The 17503-nt window shown below is 43.4% G+C and overlaps 1 protein-coding gene and 1 non-coding gene across 2 annotated transcripts; both read left to right on the top strand.

Annotated features, from left to right (window-relative positions):
* The first annotated feature begins 1354 nt into the window (after positions 1 to 1354).
* Positions 1355 to 16916, top strand: prpf8 (pre-mRNA processing factor 8). The gene is made up of 43 exons (XM_018748807.1): positions 1355 to 1497; positions 2264 to 2432; positions 3461 to 3629; positions 3897 to 4061; positions 4207 to 4425; positions 4515 to 4727; positions 4861 to 4986; positions 5073 to 5178; positions 5302 to 5492; positions 5581 to 5700; positions 5815 to 6004; positions 6108 to 6227; positions 6347 to 6481; positions 6571 to 6700; positions 7168 to 7364; positions 7525 to 7731; positions 7843 to 8006; positions 8163 to 8289; positions 8394 to 8586; positions 8754 to 8941; positions 9118 to 9356; positions 9582 to 9728; positions 9845 to 10055; positions 10296 to 10412; positions 10498 to 10745; positions 10873 to 11052; positions 11199 to 11334; positions 11449 to 11618; positions 11785 to 11914; positions 12008 to 12154; positions 12297 to 12457; positions 12609 to 12800; positions 13230 to 13467; positions 13700 to 13828; positions 13932 to 14045; positions 14203 to 14376; positions 14502 to 14695; positions 14900 to 15139; positions 15233 to 15374; positions 15477 to 15617; positions 15814 to 15953; positions 16068 to 16270; positions 16392 to 16916. Exons 2-43 carry the CDS (start codon positions 2276 to 2278, stop codon positions 16544 to 16546), a joined length of 7065 nt encoding a protein of 2354 aa, XP_018604323.1. The 5' UTR covers positions 1355 to 1497; positions 2264 to 2275; the 3' UTR covers positions 16547 to 16916.
* A 494-nt stretch (positions 16917 to 17410) lies between these two features.
* On the top strand, positions 17411 to 17484 carry trnat-agu (transfer RNA threonine (anticodon AGU)). The gene has a single exon. It is a non-coding gene; the product is annotated as a tRNA-Thr (tRNA).
* Positions 17485 to 17503: the final 19 nt, after the last annotated feature.

Here is a 17503-nt window from a genome sequence, read left to right on the forward strand (position 1 = left end):
GCTATAAACCCAAACAGGCTGCGCCTGTTTTTATATACCGCCAGGCTTCTTCTACTATATCCTTCCGCTGCAACAGTTAGTTCGTTTGGGTGGTCAATTCTGCACGATTGCCGGGTTATATATCGCGCTCTTTTCATAGAAATAATGAAATGCTGAACCTAAAAGAAGCACATTTATCTGGTTGTTAAATATACAAAATTACGAATAACGTGTTTCTGTGCAAGGCTTTCAACACCGACAATAGAAAGTGAGCGTTATTCTGGAAAACACTACGTAACAATTTCTAACGGAACGCCGCTAAAGAATACCCGTGTTACGCAGAAAAACGTGCGTAACGTTTGCTCGATCGCAAGTAGTTCAGGCAGTCGGTGTAACTGCGCCCTGCTTACCGACGCTGAACTGGTGTTGTTGCGGTGACGTAAACAGACAGAGCGCAGAAAAACCTATCGCTGACCTGCAGTAACCCGTCTACAGCTACCGATTCCAATTATGTAATTTCTTTTCTCAAAATATTTCTGAATGGCAAACATTATATTGACAGGTCTAACTTTAAATTATTTGCCACAAAAGTTGATAATCTATTTTTCTTATAAATGTTTTGTTTTCAATAAACAGTTTTTTTAGAACAACTGTGTTTTCATCATTAACCGGAAAAAATACATCATCTTGGCGAGTTACTAAGGATATTCAAGCTAACTGTCTTGCTCAGGAGTGCAACAGGAACAGTTAAACCTCTATCTGGGATAAAAAGGATGAAAATATCGGACGTAGTGAAAGGACAAGTGACCTTCGAAAATCACGCAATTCCACTTCAATTAACCGAGCTCACAAGTTTCGCCATCTAGTGGTCACACGTGGAACTGTCCCACTGTCTACTGCAACCCCATTCATAAAACTAGTGACCTCGTTTAAAGTAGAATAACGGACCACCACATTCCATGCAGAACTATTGTTTTCCAACACATCGTTTAAACATAATCAAGTCACGGCTTCATTGCAGAGTATTACTTACGCTAATAGTTATGAAACATATTACCACAAAACAAGACTGAGTAATAAAAGAATTCACACAGTATTTTTCTAGATAAACGGATTACATTAAATATGAATTCTGAAGGACGAAAGTGAACTGCACAATGGTTTATTAAGAACGTGCCGCTGTGTATTTCGCCTCACTGTCTGAAGACTGAACAGCGTCCCCCTTTTCCGCCAGCGTTAAAGAAGGTCTATGTGCAACATCCGGGGTTTTTCTACGTTTGCGGCCCAACTCCTACGAATTTTTCGTAAACAACAGGAAAGGAGAACGATGGAACAGCGTGTCGCGGGTTTGAGAATACCGACATAATACGAACATCGTGCGTTTGCAGACTTTTGTCCGCCATTCCGCACCAGGAGCTAGCCTGAAGCGTCGCGTTCTTAAAATATAACGTCTTCTCTCATGTTCCTGTGACCGTGCGGATAATTTTCGAATACATACGTGCTGCTGTGGTTTAGGAGGTGAGTTTGCGGCGCAGCTGAATAGATTTCCTGCCGGTTTCGTGCAGTTGTGGCGCATAAAAAAGAAAGAGCAGTGCTCGGCCCTCGCGGCCTGTCGTGTCGTTGGAGCCTCCCAGCGTAGCTGCTTTTTTTTTTTAAAAAAATTTTTAAACTTTAAAGATGATAAATGGTCACTTTCTTGGAAAGTAACGAGATCAGTCCGGAAGGAATTTTATATGAATATGATATGCGTTATTTTGCATTTAATTTAGTTAGTATGTAATGTAGTGGTTTAGCATGTTAGCTTAGCCGCCATCTGTTGTATTAGATTCATTTCAAATTGTAGTTCACTCTGGGCAGGTTTTTTTTTTTTGGTCGTGGTGACTGTGTTAAAGTTCTTAGTTGAATACATCCATCCCACCTCATCTGACCTAGATCCGTTTTACAGCGTATTTTACTAGTGAGGTTATTTGTATGTAGCCGTACCAGTTGATCAAATGAATGACTGGGGTTTCAGCCCGACTGCAGTGCTGGGGCTTGAACTTACCACCCTCTGTCACAGGTCCATGTGCTTAATAGCTACGCCGTCTGTTTATCTTGCAGAGATGGGAACTGGCGGGAAAATCTGGTGTCCACACGTTTTCGTTCGTTAGAATCTTGGTTAAGACAAAAAAAGTCTAATTTCTAACCACCTCTGCAATGTGTGACAGTTAATATAGTGTTGTTTTTTCCAGGGATGGGTGAAAATAGAATCCTGTTTACTACTTTGTTTTTTTGCTGTCACCAGGTAAAGGCCACCATGGCCACAGCGTTCCCTTACAGGCCTGTTCCTGGGGCTGTTCCCGGAGGTGTCCCTGCAGGCATTCCCCCAGGCATTCCTGGAGGGATTCCTACCGGCATCCCTCCTCCGGCCCAGGTCCCCGACTACATGTCTGAAGAGAAACTGCAAGAGAAAGGTGGGGGAAATGCAGTGCCATAGTAGCTTAATGACATTTACATATATTCATTTAGCAGATGTTTTTCTCCAAAGCGACTTCCAGCGATCACTATGTAGTGTTATCAGCCCACACATCTTATTCACCAAGGTGGCTTACACTGCTAGATACACTACTTGCAATGGGTCATACATCCATGGAACACATTACTCACACATTTTGAGTGCACCTGAACAGCATGTCTTTGGACTGTGGGAGGAAACCCACGCAGACGCGAGGAGAACGTGCAAACTTCACACAGAGTGAGCGGGAATCGAACCCATGTTCCCTTGCATCACCCAGGCGCTGTGAGACAGCAGTGCTACTCTTTGTGCTGCTTCATTTATTAGCCAGTAAAGCTATTAGTGATAGACCTATAAATGTTATTCATCTGGAAGGATAATGGATGAGGGTACAGCAGCATACATGCACAAAGTATTGACAGAGGTTGACACTGTAGTAACATCAGAGTAAATATCACACTTGGGACAAGTATAAAGGAGTTAAAAAATAGATTGTGTGCAAATAAGTAGTGATGGTATTGCAGTAAAAAGTCAGTAGGACTTCAGAAAGAGGATGCATTGTAGAGCTTAATGGGTTTTGGCAGGGATGACCTTAGTTAATGCTCCTTGGAACAGTCTATTGCTAAATGTGCTCCTCTCTTTAGTTTGGGTGGCACATACAGGGTGAGAGTCATTGTCCATGAAGGTTAAGGGGTTTTGTATCCTTCCCTGCACCATTTCCTCCAGAGAGTGTGAAGAGAATAGTGAGGAAGGGAATTTTACCAGATATTTGTAAAAATGAAAAATGCCAGAAGATGGGATTGTACAGATTAAAAAAACTTTAAAATTATTTGTATTGGATAATGTTAGTTCTTCAAATGCCTCAAGCATCAGCCAAATAATGCTGAAATGCTCTGTTGCCAATAATTAGAATGTTTGATATTGTTGTCACCAATAAAGGATTTGTTTTCTAATTCTTGTGTTGCCCTTTCTTTGTCCTATGTGTAGCTCGCAAATGGCAACAATTACAGGCCAAGCGCTACTCGGAGAAGCGAAAGTTTGGTTTTGTGGATGCCCAGAAGGAGGACATGCCCCCTGAGCATGTGCGCAAAATTATCAGGGACCATGGAGACATGACCAACAGGAAATTTCGCCACGACAAGAGGGTCTACCTTGGGTAAATGGTTTAATGAATTTGGGTTAAACTGCCAGTGTCCATATGTACTGGAACTTTATTACTTTCTTATTTATTGCAGAATAATTCTTTGTTTGTATACCAGATAGGTGTGTTTATATTTCTTAGATGTGTTCAATACAAATGCAACGTGGTTTTGTTTTCAAGCTATATTGGTAAAGGATTATTAAAGATATTTCAGCATTTCCTGTCATTTTTGAGGCACTTGGATGCTAAGATCACCTTACTACACCTTTTCCTTGTTTCTAGTGCCCTGAAGTACATGCCTCATGCTGTGTTGAAACTACTGGAGAACATGCCCATGCCTTGGGAGCAGATTCGGGATGTCCCAGTACTGTACCACATCACTGGAGCAATCTCCTTTGTCAATGAAATCCCATGGGTCATTGAGCCAGTCTACATTGCCCAGTGGGGGTAAGCGGCATTGCTTTGTCATGAGACCTGTTGTTGTGTACATGTACGGTGTTTGAGGCTGTGATGTTGCTGGTCACTTTTCCCCTTGCTCTCCCCAGTGTGAAGGTTGATTAGTGTCACTTCACTAATTCCTTCTTATATTTAGCTCCATGTGGATTATGATGCGTCGGGAGAAGAGAGACCGGCGGCACTTCAAGCGCATGAGATTCCCTCCATTTGATGACGAGGAGCCCCCTCTGGACTATGCCGACAACATCTTGGATGTGGAACCCCTGGAAGCCATTCAGATGGAGCTGGATCCTGAGGAGGATTCATCTGTGGTGGACTGGATGTATGAACACCAGCCACTCAAAGACAACCCCAAGTGAGTCACACAAGAGGACAAAAGACAATATCATTTTACTCCTATTTTACATATCATGCTGCATGCTTGTATTTTTCTGTCTTTATCAGGTTTGTGAATGGAACAACGTACAGACATTGGCAGTTTACCCTGCCCATGATGTCCACATTGTACCGCCTGGCTAACCAGTTGCTCACAGATCTGGTGGATAGCAATTACTTCTACCTGTTTGACTTGAAAGCCTTCTTCACCTCTAAGGCTCTTAACATGGCCATCCCAGGAGGGCCCAAATTTGAGCCCCTTGTGAGGGACATCAATCTGCAGTAAGACCCTTAATCTGTTACTAAAATGTGAATGATTTCAGCTAGTTTGTTTCTGTAAATTGTAGATTTACATTTATTTCATGTAAATGTAGTGTAAACTGGGGCACTCTTGAACTCTTACAATGTTTTTCAGGGATGAAGACTGGAATGAGTTCAATGACATCAACAAGATCATCATCAGGCAGCCCATAAGGACAGAGTACAAGATTGCATTCCCTTATTTGTACAACAACTTGCCACACCACGTTCACCTTACCTGGTTAGTTTTGTCGGTCTAACTCACAAACAGGTTGACGTTATCTTAGGATAAACTTATTAACACAAGTATTTTGTTTGCCCCTGCAGGTACCACACACCCAACGTGGTTTTCATTAAGACAGAAGATCCAGATTTGCCTGCCTTCTACTTTGACCCTCTCATCAACCCAATCTCTCATAGGCACTCGGTGAAGGTAAGTGGCAAGGCAGTCCCAACATTACTATCCCTCATAAGTGTTCATTTTTAATTTTCTGTCTTCAGAGATACTCTGATTCAATCTGGTTCTTGCGATCTGTATGTCTTGGCCTTGTTTCAGAGCCAGGAGCCTCTTCCTGATGATGATGAGGAGTTTGAGTTGCCTGAGTATATGGAGCCCTTCCTGAAGGACACACCACTTTACACTGACAACACAGCGAATGGGATTGCTCTCCTCTGGGCCCCTCGCCCTTTCAACCTGAGATCAGGAAGAACCCGCCGAGCTATTGATGTCCCACTCATCAAGAACTGGTGAGTGGTACTTTGAAACACCCTGCTCTGCATTGCGCACAGCCTGTTTACCTGTAGCATGAATGAATGTATTCCTTGTGCTTTCCAGGTATCGTGAGCACTGCCCGGCTGGACAGCCTGTGAAAGTGCGTGTCTCCTACCAGAAGCTGCTCAAATATTATGTGCTAAATGCCCTCAAGCACAGACCACCAAAAGCTCAGAAGAAAAGGTCTGTATAATTATTGAATCATATGACTTTATAAGGCTCAGTATTTGTGTGAGAAAGTGAATTACAGAATACATAGCATACCTTGTCCAATGTATCGATTTTTTTGTCCCACAGATACCTGTTCCGCTCCTTCAAGGCCACCAAATTCTTCCAGTCAACAAAGCTGGACTGGGTGGAGGTGGGCCTTCAAGTGTGCCGACAGGGCTACAACATGCTCAACCTGCTCATTCACAGAAAAAACCTTAACTACCTGCATCTGGACTACAACTTCAACCTGAAGCCTGTCAAGACCCTCACCACGAAGGTAAAGGGTTTTATTCCTCAGTGGCCCAAGAATAGGGCCTGTTGCCTCTTTACATGGCCTTTAGACTGTTAACATCATTCATGTTGTATGTCCTCCATTTCAGGAACGTAAGAAGTCAAGATTTGGCAATGCGTTCCATCTGTGTCGAGAGGTTCTTCGCCTCAGCAAGCTGGTGGTGGATAGCCATGTGCAGTACCGACTGGGAAATGTTGATGCGTTCCAGGTGGGCTGTGTAATTTAGATCGGTTTCTTCAAATCACGTTTTGGTATTGCTGCACTGCTTGTTCTTAATTTTTACTTATGTTCTAATACAAATGTTATTTCCTTTCTTCGTCTATTTAGCTTGCTGATGGGCTGCAGTACATCTTTGCCCACGTGGGGCAGCTCACAGGCATGTACAGGTACAAATACAAGCTGATGCGACAGATCCGAATGTGCAAAGACCTTAAGCATCTCATCTACTACCGCTTCAACACTGTGAGTTACTACTGAATTTTTCTTAATGCTGCAGCTTTCATGTCTCCTTTTGACCTGGGCAGTATTGTGACACTGCTGTGTTTCCTCAGGGGCCGGTGGGAAAGGGCCCAGGATGTGGGTTCTGGGCACCAGGGTGGAGAGTTTGGCTGTTCTTCATGAGGGGCATCACCCCTTTGCTGGAGAGGTGGCTGGGGAATCTGTTGGCTAGGCAGTTTGAAGGTAACCCAGTCACACTAAAGAATGCATTTCTCCTTTTGCAAATCTTATTATGCAATAATTTACCATAATTTATTTTCCTGGGGTGCGGTGGCGCAGTGGGTTGGACCGCAGTCCTGCTGTCCGGTGGGTCTGGGGTTCGAGTCCCGCTTGGGGTACCTTGCGACGGACTGGCGTCCCGTCCTGGGTGTGTCCCCTTCCCCCTCAGGCCTTACGCCCTGTGTTGCCGGGTAGGCTCCGGTTCCCCGTGACCCCGTACGGGACAAGCGGTTCTGAAAATGTGTGTGTGTGTATTTTCCTATGAAAAATATGAATATTCTATTTATTGCCATGTAAACCAGGAAAATGTCAAGATATCATTGGACTGTCAATTTTCCTTTTAGTGATGAGGGGAAAAGTAAAGCTTTTTTTGAGAATCTTCAATCAGTAGCGTGGGCAAATGTATTGGATAATCAACATTGTTTATGTAGGTCGACACTCTAAGGGAGTTGCCAAGACTGTCACAAAGCAACGTGTGGAGTCCCACTTTGACCTGGAGTTGCGAGCGGCTGTGATGCACGATATCCTGGACATGATGCCTGAGGGAATCAAACAGAACAAGGCTAGGACAATCCTTCAGCACTTGAGCGAATCCTGGAGGTGTTGGAAAGCTAACATTCCCTGGAAGGTAGGGACAAGGCCACTTAAATGTAAAACTAGAGAATGTATTCTGGAGTTTGTTGAAATTGTTTGCTTTTTTAATCAGCAGTTATCATTTTTTCTGATGAGAAAAGTACTTAAATACATACATAAAGTGAGGTACAGTAAAGAACGGAATCCCATTTCAGGTTCCTGGACTTCCTACCCCAATCGAGAACATGATCCTCCGCTATGTGAAGGCCAAAGCTGACTGGTGGACCAACACAGCTCACTACAATCGGGAGCGAATCAGGCGTGGTGCCACCGTGGATAAGACGGTGTGCAAGAAGAACCTGGGCCGGCTGACCCGACTCTACCTGAAGGCTGAGCAGGAAAGGCAGCACAACTACCTGAAGGTGATTGAATGCTTCAGCTCTTGTACTGTTCCGTTATAAAATTTTAATCTCAGGATATGAGTTTAGACCAAGTCTTCACTTGAGCTGTTTAACATGTCTTGTTTCCTCCAGGATGGTCCTTACATCACTGCAGAGGAGGCTGTTGCCATCTACACCACCACTGTACACTGGTTGGAGAGCAGGCGGTTTTCACCCATCCCTTTCCCACCACTGTCGTACAAACACGACACCAAGCTGCTCATTCTGGCCCTGGAGAGGCTTAAGGAAGCCTACAGGTAGACCCCAACATATTTTCCCTTGTGGTCTAGGAATATTTGATCACTTGCAGGTGAAGAAAGCTGTATTACGTTTGTAGTAATATGTACAAGTTCACAGTAGGCTCTGTAATACTGTCACAAGTGATTCTATACTAATCCTTGCTTCTATTTTAGTGTGAAGTCCAGGCTGAACCAGTCACAGCGTGAGGAGCTGGGTCTAATTGAGCAGGCCTATGACAACCCTCACGAGGCACTGTCCAGGATCAAGCGTCACCTCCTTACCCAGAGAGCTTTCAAAGAGGTGAGAATGGGAGATCACAAAACATGTCCAGCATGCCTAGAAATGGCAGGTTTTGTATGTGAATTTCTCTGTCCTAAATCCAGACATGTTGTTAAATATTTTAGGTTGGCATCGAATTCATGGACCTGTACAGTCACCTGGTTCCTGTGTACGATGTGGAGCCCCTGGAGAAGATCACCGACGCCTACCTTGATCAGTATCTGTGGTACGAGGCGGACAAGCGCAGACTCTTTCCCCCATGGATAAAACCAGCTGACACAGAGCCGCCTCCACTGCTTGTGTACAAGTGGTGCCAAGGTGAAACATGAAATCGAGCAACATAGTCTTTGAATACAATGCTAGATATTCTTACAACTTTTATTTGTACGTCAAAGAACTGAGTCATTGCTAGAATTGAGTAGATACAGAATCATATGAATTGGTTGATATTTAGTTGGACCCTGTCTATGTGCCCTCTATTCCAGGGATCAACAATCTACAGGATGTGTGGGAAACTGTGGAGGGCGAGTGCAACGTCATGCTGGAGTCACGCTATGAGAAAATGTATGAGAAGATTGACTTGACACTGTTGAACAGGCTACTTCGTCTTATTGTGGATCACAACATTGCTGACTACATGACGGCCAAGAATAACGTGGTCATCAACTACAAGGTTGGTCTCTGCTTTCTCCTTATTTTTAATTGCTGCCTTTTAATGTAGGGGGATTTCATCTTTGGACATTTCAACTGAAAGCAGTAAATGGGCTAGTTCTTATTGTGAAACTGATGTATAGCACCCTATATATATCATATCAGGTAGCTTTGCTAACATCAGTTTTCTTCCACTAGGATATGAACCACACAAATTCCTACGGCATCATCCGTGGCCTGCAGTTTGCTTCGTTCATCGTCCAGTACTACGGACTGGTGATGGACCTGCTGGTTCTGGGTCTCCACCGGGCCAGCGAGATGGCTGGACCCCCTCAAATGCCCAACGACTTCCTGAGCTTTCAGGACATTGTCACAGAGACCGCCCACCCCATTCGCCTGTACTGCAGATACATTGACCGCATTCACATCTTTTTCAGGTAGGCTTTTTACAATTCTTTTTATTCTTTATTGATAATGTCAAAACCAGTTTGCTCTTGAAACATGTGGGGTGATAATCCCCACAGAGGAATAATGAGATTTAACTTTAGATTCTCTTGTCTGATTAAATATTTATCTATGTAGCGCTTTAATGTCCAGTTATGTATTCTTTAATGTATTTGAAGTGGTTTTATCTATTTACCATCTTGTTTAATCACTTCCAGGTTCTCTGCAGATGAGGCCAGGGACTTGATCCAGAGGTACCTCACTGAGCACCCAGACCCCAACAATGAGAATATTGTGGGCTACAACAACAAGAAGTGCTGGCCCAGAGATGCAAGGATGAGGCTGATGAAGCATGATGTCAACCTGTGAGTTCTCCTGAAATCCATGCAGTCTTGAATTTCCCTTCCTTCCAGTATTTGAGGGGAAAATGTTGAATGATGCAATGAAGAATATTTACACTTGCGGTGTATTCCTTATGCAGGGGTCGTGCTGTCTTCTGGGACATCAAGAACCGGCTGCCACGGTCTGTAACCACAGTGCAGTGGGAGAACAGCTTTGTGTCCGTCTACAGCAAGGACAACCCCAACCTGCTCTTCAACATGTGTGGCTTTGAGTGCCGCATCCTGCCAAAGTGTCGCACCAGCTATGAGGAGTTCACCCATAAGGATGGCGTGTGGAACCTGCAAAACGAGGTGCGGCTGTGATGAAGTTTTCAGGGAAAGTAGTTGCGGATCTCTCAAAATAACTTTTCAGTTATTCATTCATAAAATGAATCTCCATTTAAATTGTAGAATTGTAAAAATCAAAGGTACAGTTAAAGGGTGGTAGTTTTTATTGGGACATGCCATTGATCAGGTTCAAGTTGTTTTTGTCATTCATCTGTATACTAGCTTGTATACAGTGGAGTGAAATGTTGTTTCTCTGCACTCCAGGTGACCAAAGAGAGGACAGCGCAGTGCTTTCTGCGTGTGGATGATGAGTCCATGCAGAGGTTCCACAACAGGGTCAGACAGATCCTGATGGCTTCTGGGTCTACGACTTTTACCAAGGTGGGGGATTTCTGCTCTCACAATGGTTATAACTGTTGAGTCTATGAACATGGTGGCATTACTTTGACACACTTCTCTTCTGCAGATTGTGAACAAGTGGAACACAGCTCTCATTGGTCTAATGACCTACTTCCGTGAGGCTGTGGTCAACACACAGGAACTTCTGGACCTGTTGGTCAAGTGTGAGAACAAGATTCAGACCCGTATCAAGATTGGGCTGAACTCTAAGATGCCCAGCCGTTTTCCTCCTGTTGTTTTTTACACCCCTAAAGAGCTGGGAGGACTTGGCATGCTGTCTATGGGACACGTGCTCATTCCCCAGTCAGACCTGAGGTCAGAGCCTTTACTTTTATTTGGCTTTTTTTTTTTTTTTTTATTACTTCCACAGTTTGTTATAGGACGCTGTACTCTATGTATAGTTTTTTTTTTTTTTTTTTTTAATGAATGTGCTTTTCCACAGGTGGTCCAAGCAGACAGATGTGGGTATCACACACTTCCGCTCTGGTATGAGCCATGAAGAGGACCAACTGATTCCCAATCTATATCGCTACATCCAGCCATGGGAGAGCGAGTTTATCGATTCCCAGAGGGTTTGGGCTGAATACGCTCTGAAAAGACAGGAGGCCATTGCTCAGAACAGGTCTGTCTTGCATCAGTAAAGCTGTTCAAATTAATGCTGCAAGCAGTCTGCCTTGCACTGTGCAAATCTGTTTTTATAGATGTTAAGTGTGTGGTGGTTTTTTTTTTTTTTTTTTTTCTTTCTCTTTCCCCCCCCTTCTTCTTCAGGCGGCTGACTCTTGAGGACTTGGAGGACTCTTGGGACAGGGGCATCCCACGTATCAACACCCTTTTCCAGAAAGACCGGCACACGTTGGCCTACGACAAGGGCTGGAGAGTGAGGACAGACTTTAAGCAGTACCAGGTATCCTTGCAGCTCATCAGCTATAACCTTCACCTGTCTGACAAGTGCGCTTTTGCGCTAGTAGCATTTGCACAGGTTTTACTTCTCTATGTAATAGTCTGAAAATTTCCACAGGTCCTGAAGCAAAATCCCTTCTGGTGGACCCACCAGAGGCATGATGGAAAGCTGTGGAACTTGAACAACTACCGCACAGACATGATCCAGGCACTCGGTGGTGTGGAAGGCATCCTGGAGCACACACTCTTCAAGGGAACCTATTTCCCCACCTGGGAAGGTCTCTTCTGGTGAGCACCTGTCTCTGTCTTACATGTATATTCATTCTAGCACATGTGATCACTGACACCAATTAAAAGCTACAATAGCACATTTTGTGTTCATGCTTAATTTGGGTGATATGGCTTTTTGCAGTAAACCTTCTAAAAGCATTTCCTGTGCTTTGGCTTCAAACAGGGAGAAGGCTAGTGGTTTTGAGGAATCCATGAAGTGGAAGAAACTCACTAATGCACAGAGATCTGGTTTGAATCAGATTCCCAACCGACGATTTACACTCTGGTGGTCGCCTACAATCAACAGGGCCAATGTACGTAGTTAATAATAAGCTTAATATACTACTTGTGGGTTCTTGCTGGTAATTTATCCATTTTTTGATTTCATGGTTTTTCTACCTTTACAGGTGTATGTAGGATTCCAGGTGCAACTGGATCTTACTGGCATCTTCATGCATGGCAAGATCCCAACCCTGAAGATCTCCCTAATTCAGATCTTCAGAGCTCACTTGTGGCAGAAGATTCATGAGAGCATCGTCATGGATCTTTGTCAGGTACACAGGGAATTCTTTGTACACTGCTCATTCTGTCTGCCATGAGTGTTCATTTAGCATTGTATTTTCAGTTGTGTGGAATTACATGGTTTTAGCTTAGTCTGTGGGGTCTGTTTGTAAGCTTCTGTGTACCTTGTTTCAGGTGTTTGACCAAGAGCTGGATGCGCTGGAGATTGAGACTGTACAAAAGGAGACAATTCACCCCAGGAAGTCCTACAAGATGAATTCCTCCTGTGCTGACATCCTGCTCTTTGCCTCCTACAAGTGGAATGTCTCACGGCCTTCTCTGCTTGCAGACTCAAAGTATGTGAACACTAGTTTGGAAATGTCTAACTTCTACTTGTACAAAAAAAAAAAAAAAAAGAAAATTAAGGACAAAAAACCCAACATCACTTGTTCAAAATACTCCATAGCTCATCATTGCATTGATATTTTTTGCTATTCCTTCCTCTAGGGATGTAATGGATAGCACTACCACTCAGAAGTACTGGATTGACATCCAGCTGCGATGGGGTGACTATGACTCTCATGACATTGAACGATACGCCAGGGCCAAGTTTCTGGACTACACCACAGACAACATGAGTATCTACCCATCTCCAACTGGAGTGTTAATTGCCATTGACCTGGCCTACAATTTGCACAGGTCAGTGTTGTGCCTTAAAATGTTTGCTTTATTGGAGTTGTGCTGAAAAATATTAACATGCTCTTACTTTTGATTACACGTGATAAAAATCTGAATTTATCAACTGTAGGTGTATAGCTAAAAATAGCTCAACAGACTCTTACCCCAGTTCTGATTCCTTTAAGAATTGTTAAATCTACATTAATTAAGGGCTGCTGGATAGGTTTACAGTTCTAATCTTCTACTGAAATCTTTGATATTAAAGTCTGAATTCTGTTCTGAATTGAGCTGTTTCAGCAGGTCACCTTGGTACTAAGGTTCTCTCCAGAGCAGGAGTCCATTGGAGCATTCTGTTTCTTTGAGCTCTGAATAATATATATATATATATATATATATATATATATATATATATAAAAATTTTTTCCCCCTTTTCTCCCCCCTCCCCCACAGTGCTTATGGGAACTGGTTTCCTGGGAGCAAGCCCTTGATTCAGCAGGCCATGGCAAAGATCATGAAGGCCAACCCTGCCCTGTATGTGCTCAGGGAGAGGATCCGCAAAGGCTTGCAGCTGTACTCCTCTGAGCCAACTGAGCCGTACCTGTCTTCCCAGAACTACGGAGAACTCTTCTCCAATCAGATCATCTGGTTTGTGGATGATACCAATGTGTACAGAGTCACCATCCACAAGGTAAAACTGTAAAATTTTTCCATTTTATTCAGACAGAAATTCACTGTTCCTCCCTGCTTTTGTAACAGAACGTGTCATTGCTTCGTGATCTCCACAGTTGCTTTATGTAATTTTTATTTGTACATTTGTTCAGTTCTCCTAATAATTTGGGTAATATGATTTGGTAAAGTGATATAGTAATGTGTCACTTTAATCTAACATAGTTGTTTCCATGGTGCAATTTCCCTGTCAGACCTTTGAGGGCAACTTGACCACAAAACCCATCAATGGAGCCATTTTCATCTTCAACCCAAGGACTGGACAGCTGTTCTTGAAGATTATTCACACATCTGTGTGGGCTGGGCAGAAACGTCTAGGACAGGTCTGGTTCTTATTCATTGATTTTACTTGCTCAGCTCTTTGACATTTAGAGGTACCATTGTGGTCACCATACTTATTTTCTCATGTTGGATGTTTTTGTACAGCTGGCAAAGTGGAAGACAGCTGAAGAAGTGGCTGCTCTCATTCGCTCACTTCCAGTGGAAGAGCAGCCCAAGCAGATCATTGTTACCAGGAAAGGCATGCTGGACCCACTGGAGGTGAGACCTGACCATAGGTTGCATTGTATTATGTATGGCCAGTTGCTGTAAGACCTGAAGGACCTTGCTCAAAGGAAAAGCAACTGACATACTTAAAATGATCCAGGTTTACAAAGAGGGAATTTTCTAGTTAATGTATTTGTTGTTTTCTTTTCAGGTCCACTTGCTTGATTTCCCCAACATTGTGATCAAGGGCTCTGAGCTGCAGTTGCCATTCCAGGCCTGTCTGAAGGTTGAGAAATTTGGAGATCTCATTTTGAAGGCTACTGAGCCCCAGATGGTCCTGTTCAATCTCTATGATGACTGGCTGAAGACTATCTCCTCCTACACAGTAATTTTATTTATTTTTAACCCTGAAAAGTATATGATTTTGGCTGGAATGGCCAAAATGCCAATGCAATATTTCACTATATTTTGTAAAAAAATTCCCCTTCCCCCCCTTCGCCTTGGTCATAGGCATTCTCTCGACTGATCTTGATTCTGAGAGCTCTCCATGTGAACAATGATCGGGCCAAGGTGATCCTGAAACCAGACAAGACCACAATCACAGAGCCCCACCACATCTGGCCCACCCTTACCGATGAGGAATGGATCAAGGTGGAGGTGCAGCTCAAAGATCTCATCTTGGCTGATTATGGCAAGAAGAACAAGTAAGTGATGGAAATTTGACCAGAAGTTGCTTGAAAGATATTACTTATTTGTAGTCAGCATCTTATAGAAGGTTTTGTAATACTAAACATGAAACATTAAGCTTTTCAAGATTAAATGTTGTAGACAGCATTCTTAATTAAAATTAAAGGGATGTTCTGGGCTTCCATTTACATCTTTTGGGTTGTCTCTCCCCCTTTTCCTAGTGTAAATGTGGCATCACTGACCCAGTCTGAGATCAGAGACATCATTCTGGGGATGGAGATCTCTGCTCCATCGCAACAGAGGCAGCAGATTGCTGAGATTGAGAAACAGACCAAAGAACAGTCCCAGCTGACTGCCACACAGACCCGCACGGTCAACAAGCATGGTGATGAGATCATTACCTCTACCACCAGCAACTATGAGACGCAGACCTTCTCCTCCAAGACAGAATGGAGAGTGCGGTGAGTTAAGCAGCTTCGCTTTCACTTTGGAAATATGGAAGTGAAAATGTCTTCAACTCGGTGCCATTTTGATTTGCATTCTTTCTGTTGTAGAGCAATTTCTGCTGCCAATTTGCATCTGCGCACAAACCACATCTACGTGTCATCCGACGATATCAAGGAGACGGGATACACTTACATCCTCCCCAAGAACGTCCTGAAGAAGTTCATTTGTATCTCAGATCTCCGTGCACAGGTTCAGCTGTTCTATTCCATTTGCCCCCTTTGTTTCACTCAGCCTTACTCGGTAACAGCACACTTAGCTGTCAGTCTGTGACATTTGCATGTCCCTCCTCAGATTGCTGGGTACCTGTATGGAACGAGCCCTCCAGATAACCCCCAGGTAAAGGAGATCCGCTGCATTGTTATGGTACCCCAGTGGGGAACACACCAGACCGTTCACCTGCCAAACCAGCTTCCCCAGCATGAGTATCTGAAGGTGAGTGCAACTTTTAAATTGTACCATGTTGGGTCTCATGGTAGTTTTGTAGTGTGTGTGTGTATATATATTGTTTTGTATATATTGATTTAAAAGGCTTGTTTTCCAGTGACCTGTAATGTATTGAGATATTATCCGTAAATGAAGTTTATTTTGACAAAAACCTTGGGATCACTGACCTATTGTTTTTGCTCAGGAAATGGAGCCGCTTGGCTGGATCCACACTCAGCCCAATGAGTCGCCTCAGCTTTCCCCGCAAGATGTTACTACCCACGCTAAGATTATGGCAGACAACCCATCCTGGGATGGAGAGAAGACCATCATCATCACCTGCAGGTAATTGCACATAGTTACTTTAGTATGAAAACATTTTAGTCTCAAGCCCAATTAACTAGTGTTCCTTCAACTTCTAATGAATATTTGTGTATTTATTGTGCTGTCGTGTTCCAGTTTTACACCAGGTTCATGCACTCTGACAGCCTACAAGCTCACCCCTAGCGGGTATGAGTGGGGAAGGCAGAACACAGACAAGGGCAACAATCCGAAGGGTTACCTACCGTCCCATTACGAGAGGGTGCAGATGCTGCTATCTGATCGCTTCCTTGGATTTTTCATGGTTCCTGGACAAGTCTCCTGGAACTACAACTTTATGGGTAAGGAAGGCTTTGTGTTTTGAACTGAACAAAGTGTCTTATTTGGGGAATTTAAAAATAGGTTTATTCATCAAGGGAGAACCTTTTTGAATGAATGACTCACTCCTCTATACACACTCAGGTGTTCGCCACGACCCGAACATGAAGTACGACCTGCAACTCGCCAATCCCAAGGAGTTTTACCATGAGGTCCACCGGCCCTCGCACTTCTTGAACTTCGCCTCGCTGCAGGAGGGCGAGATCTACAACGCTGACCGTGAAGACATGTTTGCTTAAGAGACATGTGGTATAGACCTGGCTGCTTGGGTGTTGATGTTCCGGAAAGCAGAGCTGGGGACCTGAAGGCATTGCAACCTGTTCGAGTTATTAAGTTAAATTAGCAAAATGGCCTGTCAGAGCTGTTGTAGCACCCTGTGGGTTTTATTCTGCTTATAGAAACGGATGCTCTTAACACAGCTTGTCTTTTCCTTCCTTCCTCCCTCAAATGCGTTTTGATGCATGGGTGTTCTGTAATATGTGGCTTCAGGTCTACATGCTATGTAAATGATTTTGAGTTGCTCTTTAGTTATAGATGTCTGTACAACTCTGAAATCTGAGTTAATTGTTTGCTGTCTGGTAAAATTGGAATTTGTATTTTTTACAAAACAATTCAATCCACTCTTGTGCATTCTGTGGACACTGTGGTTTGGGTTTAAATAAAGATTTTTAAAAAATATATTGATTTCCCTTTCAATTTGTTGTACAGTGGGGATTGACCTAATGTAAAAATTGTTTTTTATAACCATTCTAAGAAATCTACAGACCAGGGAACAATCTGTCATTAAGATCCCTCACAAAGCAGGTTCTTAGAGGTAAAATTCTGTGAAACCACAAGCTTCGGGTGGCAATAAAATGCATCGTTCAGTCACATTAAGTAACTTTGAAAACATATCCTTTAAAACAGGATCTGCAGCAATGGCTCACAGTTGCACGTTTGTGTCAAATGATTTCGCACACAAAAATGCAAAAACAAAATGAAATTTCAATTCTCATAACGAAATTCTGACTCGCCATATAGTAAAATCAAAGTTACAATTTGTTGAAGCGTTATTGTAATTACTCTGGTATCATAAGGACAAAGTGTCCACTCGTTCGCCACCTGGCGCCGTGGCTTAGTTGGTTAAAGCGCCTGTCTAGTAAACAGGAGATCCTGGGTTCGAATCCCAGCGGTGCCTTTTACTAAAATGGCACACA

The sequence above is a fragment of the Scleropages formosus genome, chromosome 10, assembly GCF_900964775.1.
Source record: "Scleropages formosus chromosome 10, fSclFor1.1, whole genome shotgun sequence".
Taxonomy (NCBI): Eukaryota; Metazoa; Chordata; class Actinopteri; order Osteoglossiformes; family Osteoglossidae; genus Scleropages; species Scleropages formosus.

Excerpts from the sequence above, each read along its gene's own strand:
- prpf8 (XM_018748807.1), top strand. The coding sequence starts at position 2,276 with ATGGCCACAGCGTTCCCTTACAGGCCTGTTCCTGGGGCTGTTCCCGGA. Across the intron at positions 4,987-5,072 it reads CACCACGTTCACCTTACCTG|GTACCACACACCCAACGTGG; the intron begins GTTAGTTTTGTC and ends TTGCCCCTGCAG. Across the intron at positions 7,365-7,524 it reads AAGCTAACATTCCCTGGAAG|GTTCCTGGACTTCCTACCCC; the intron begins GTAGGGACAAGG and ends ATCCCATTTCAG.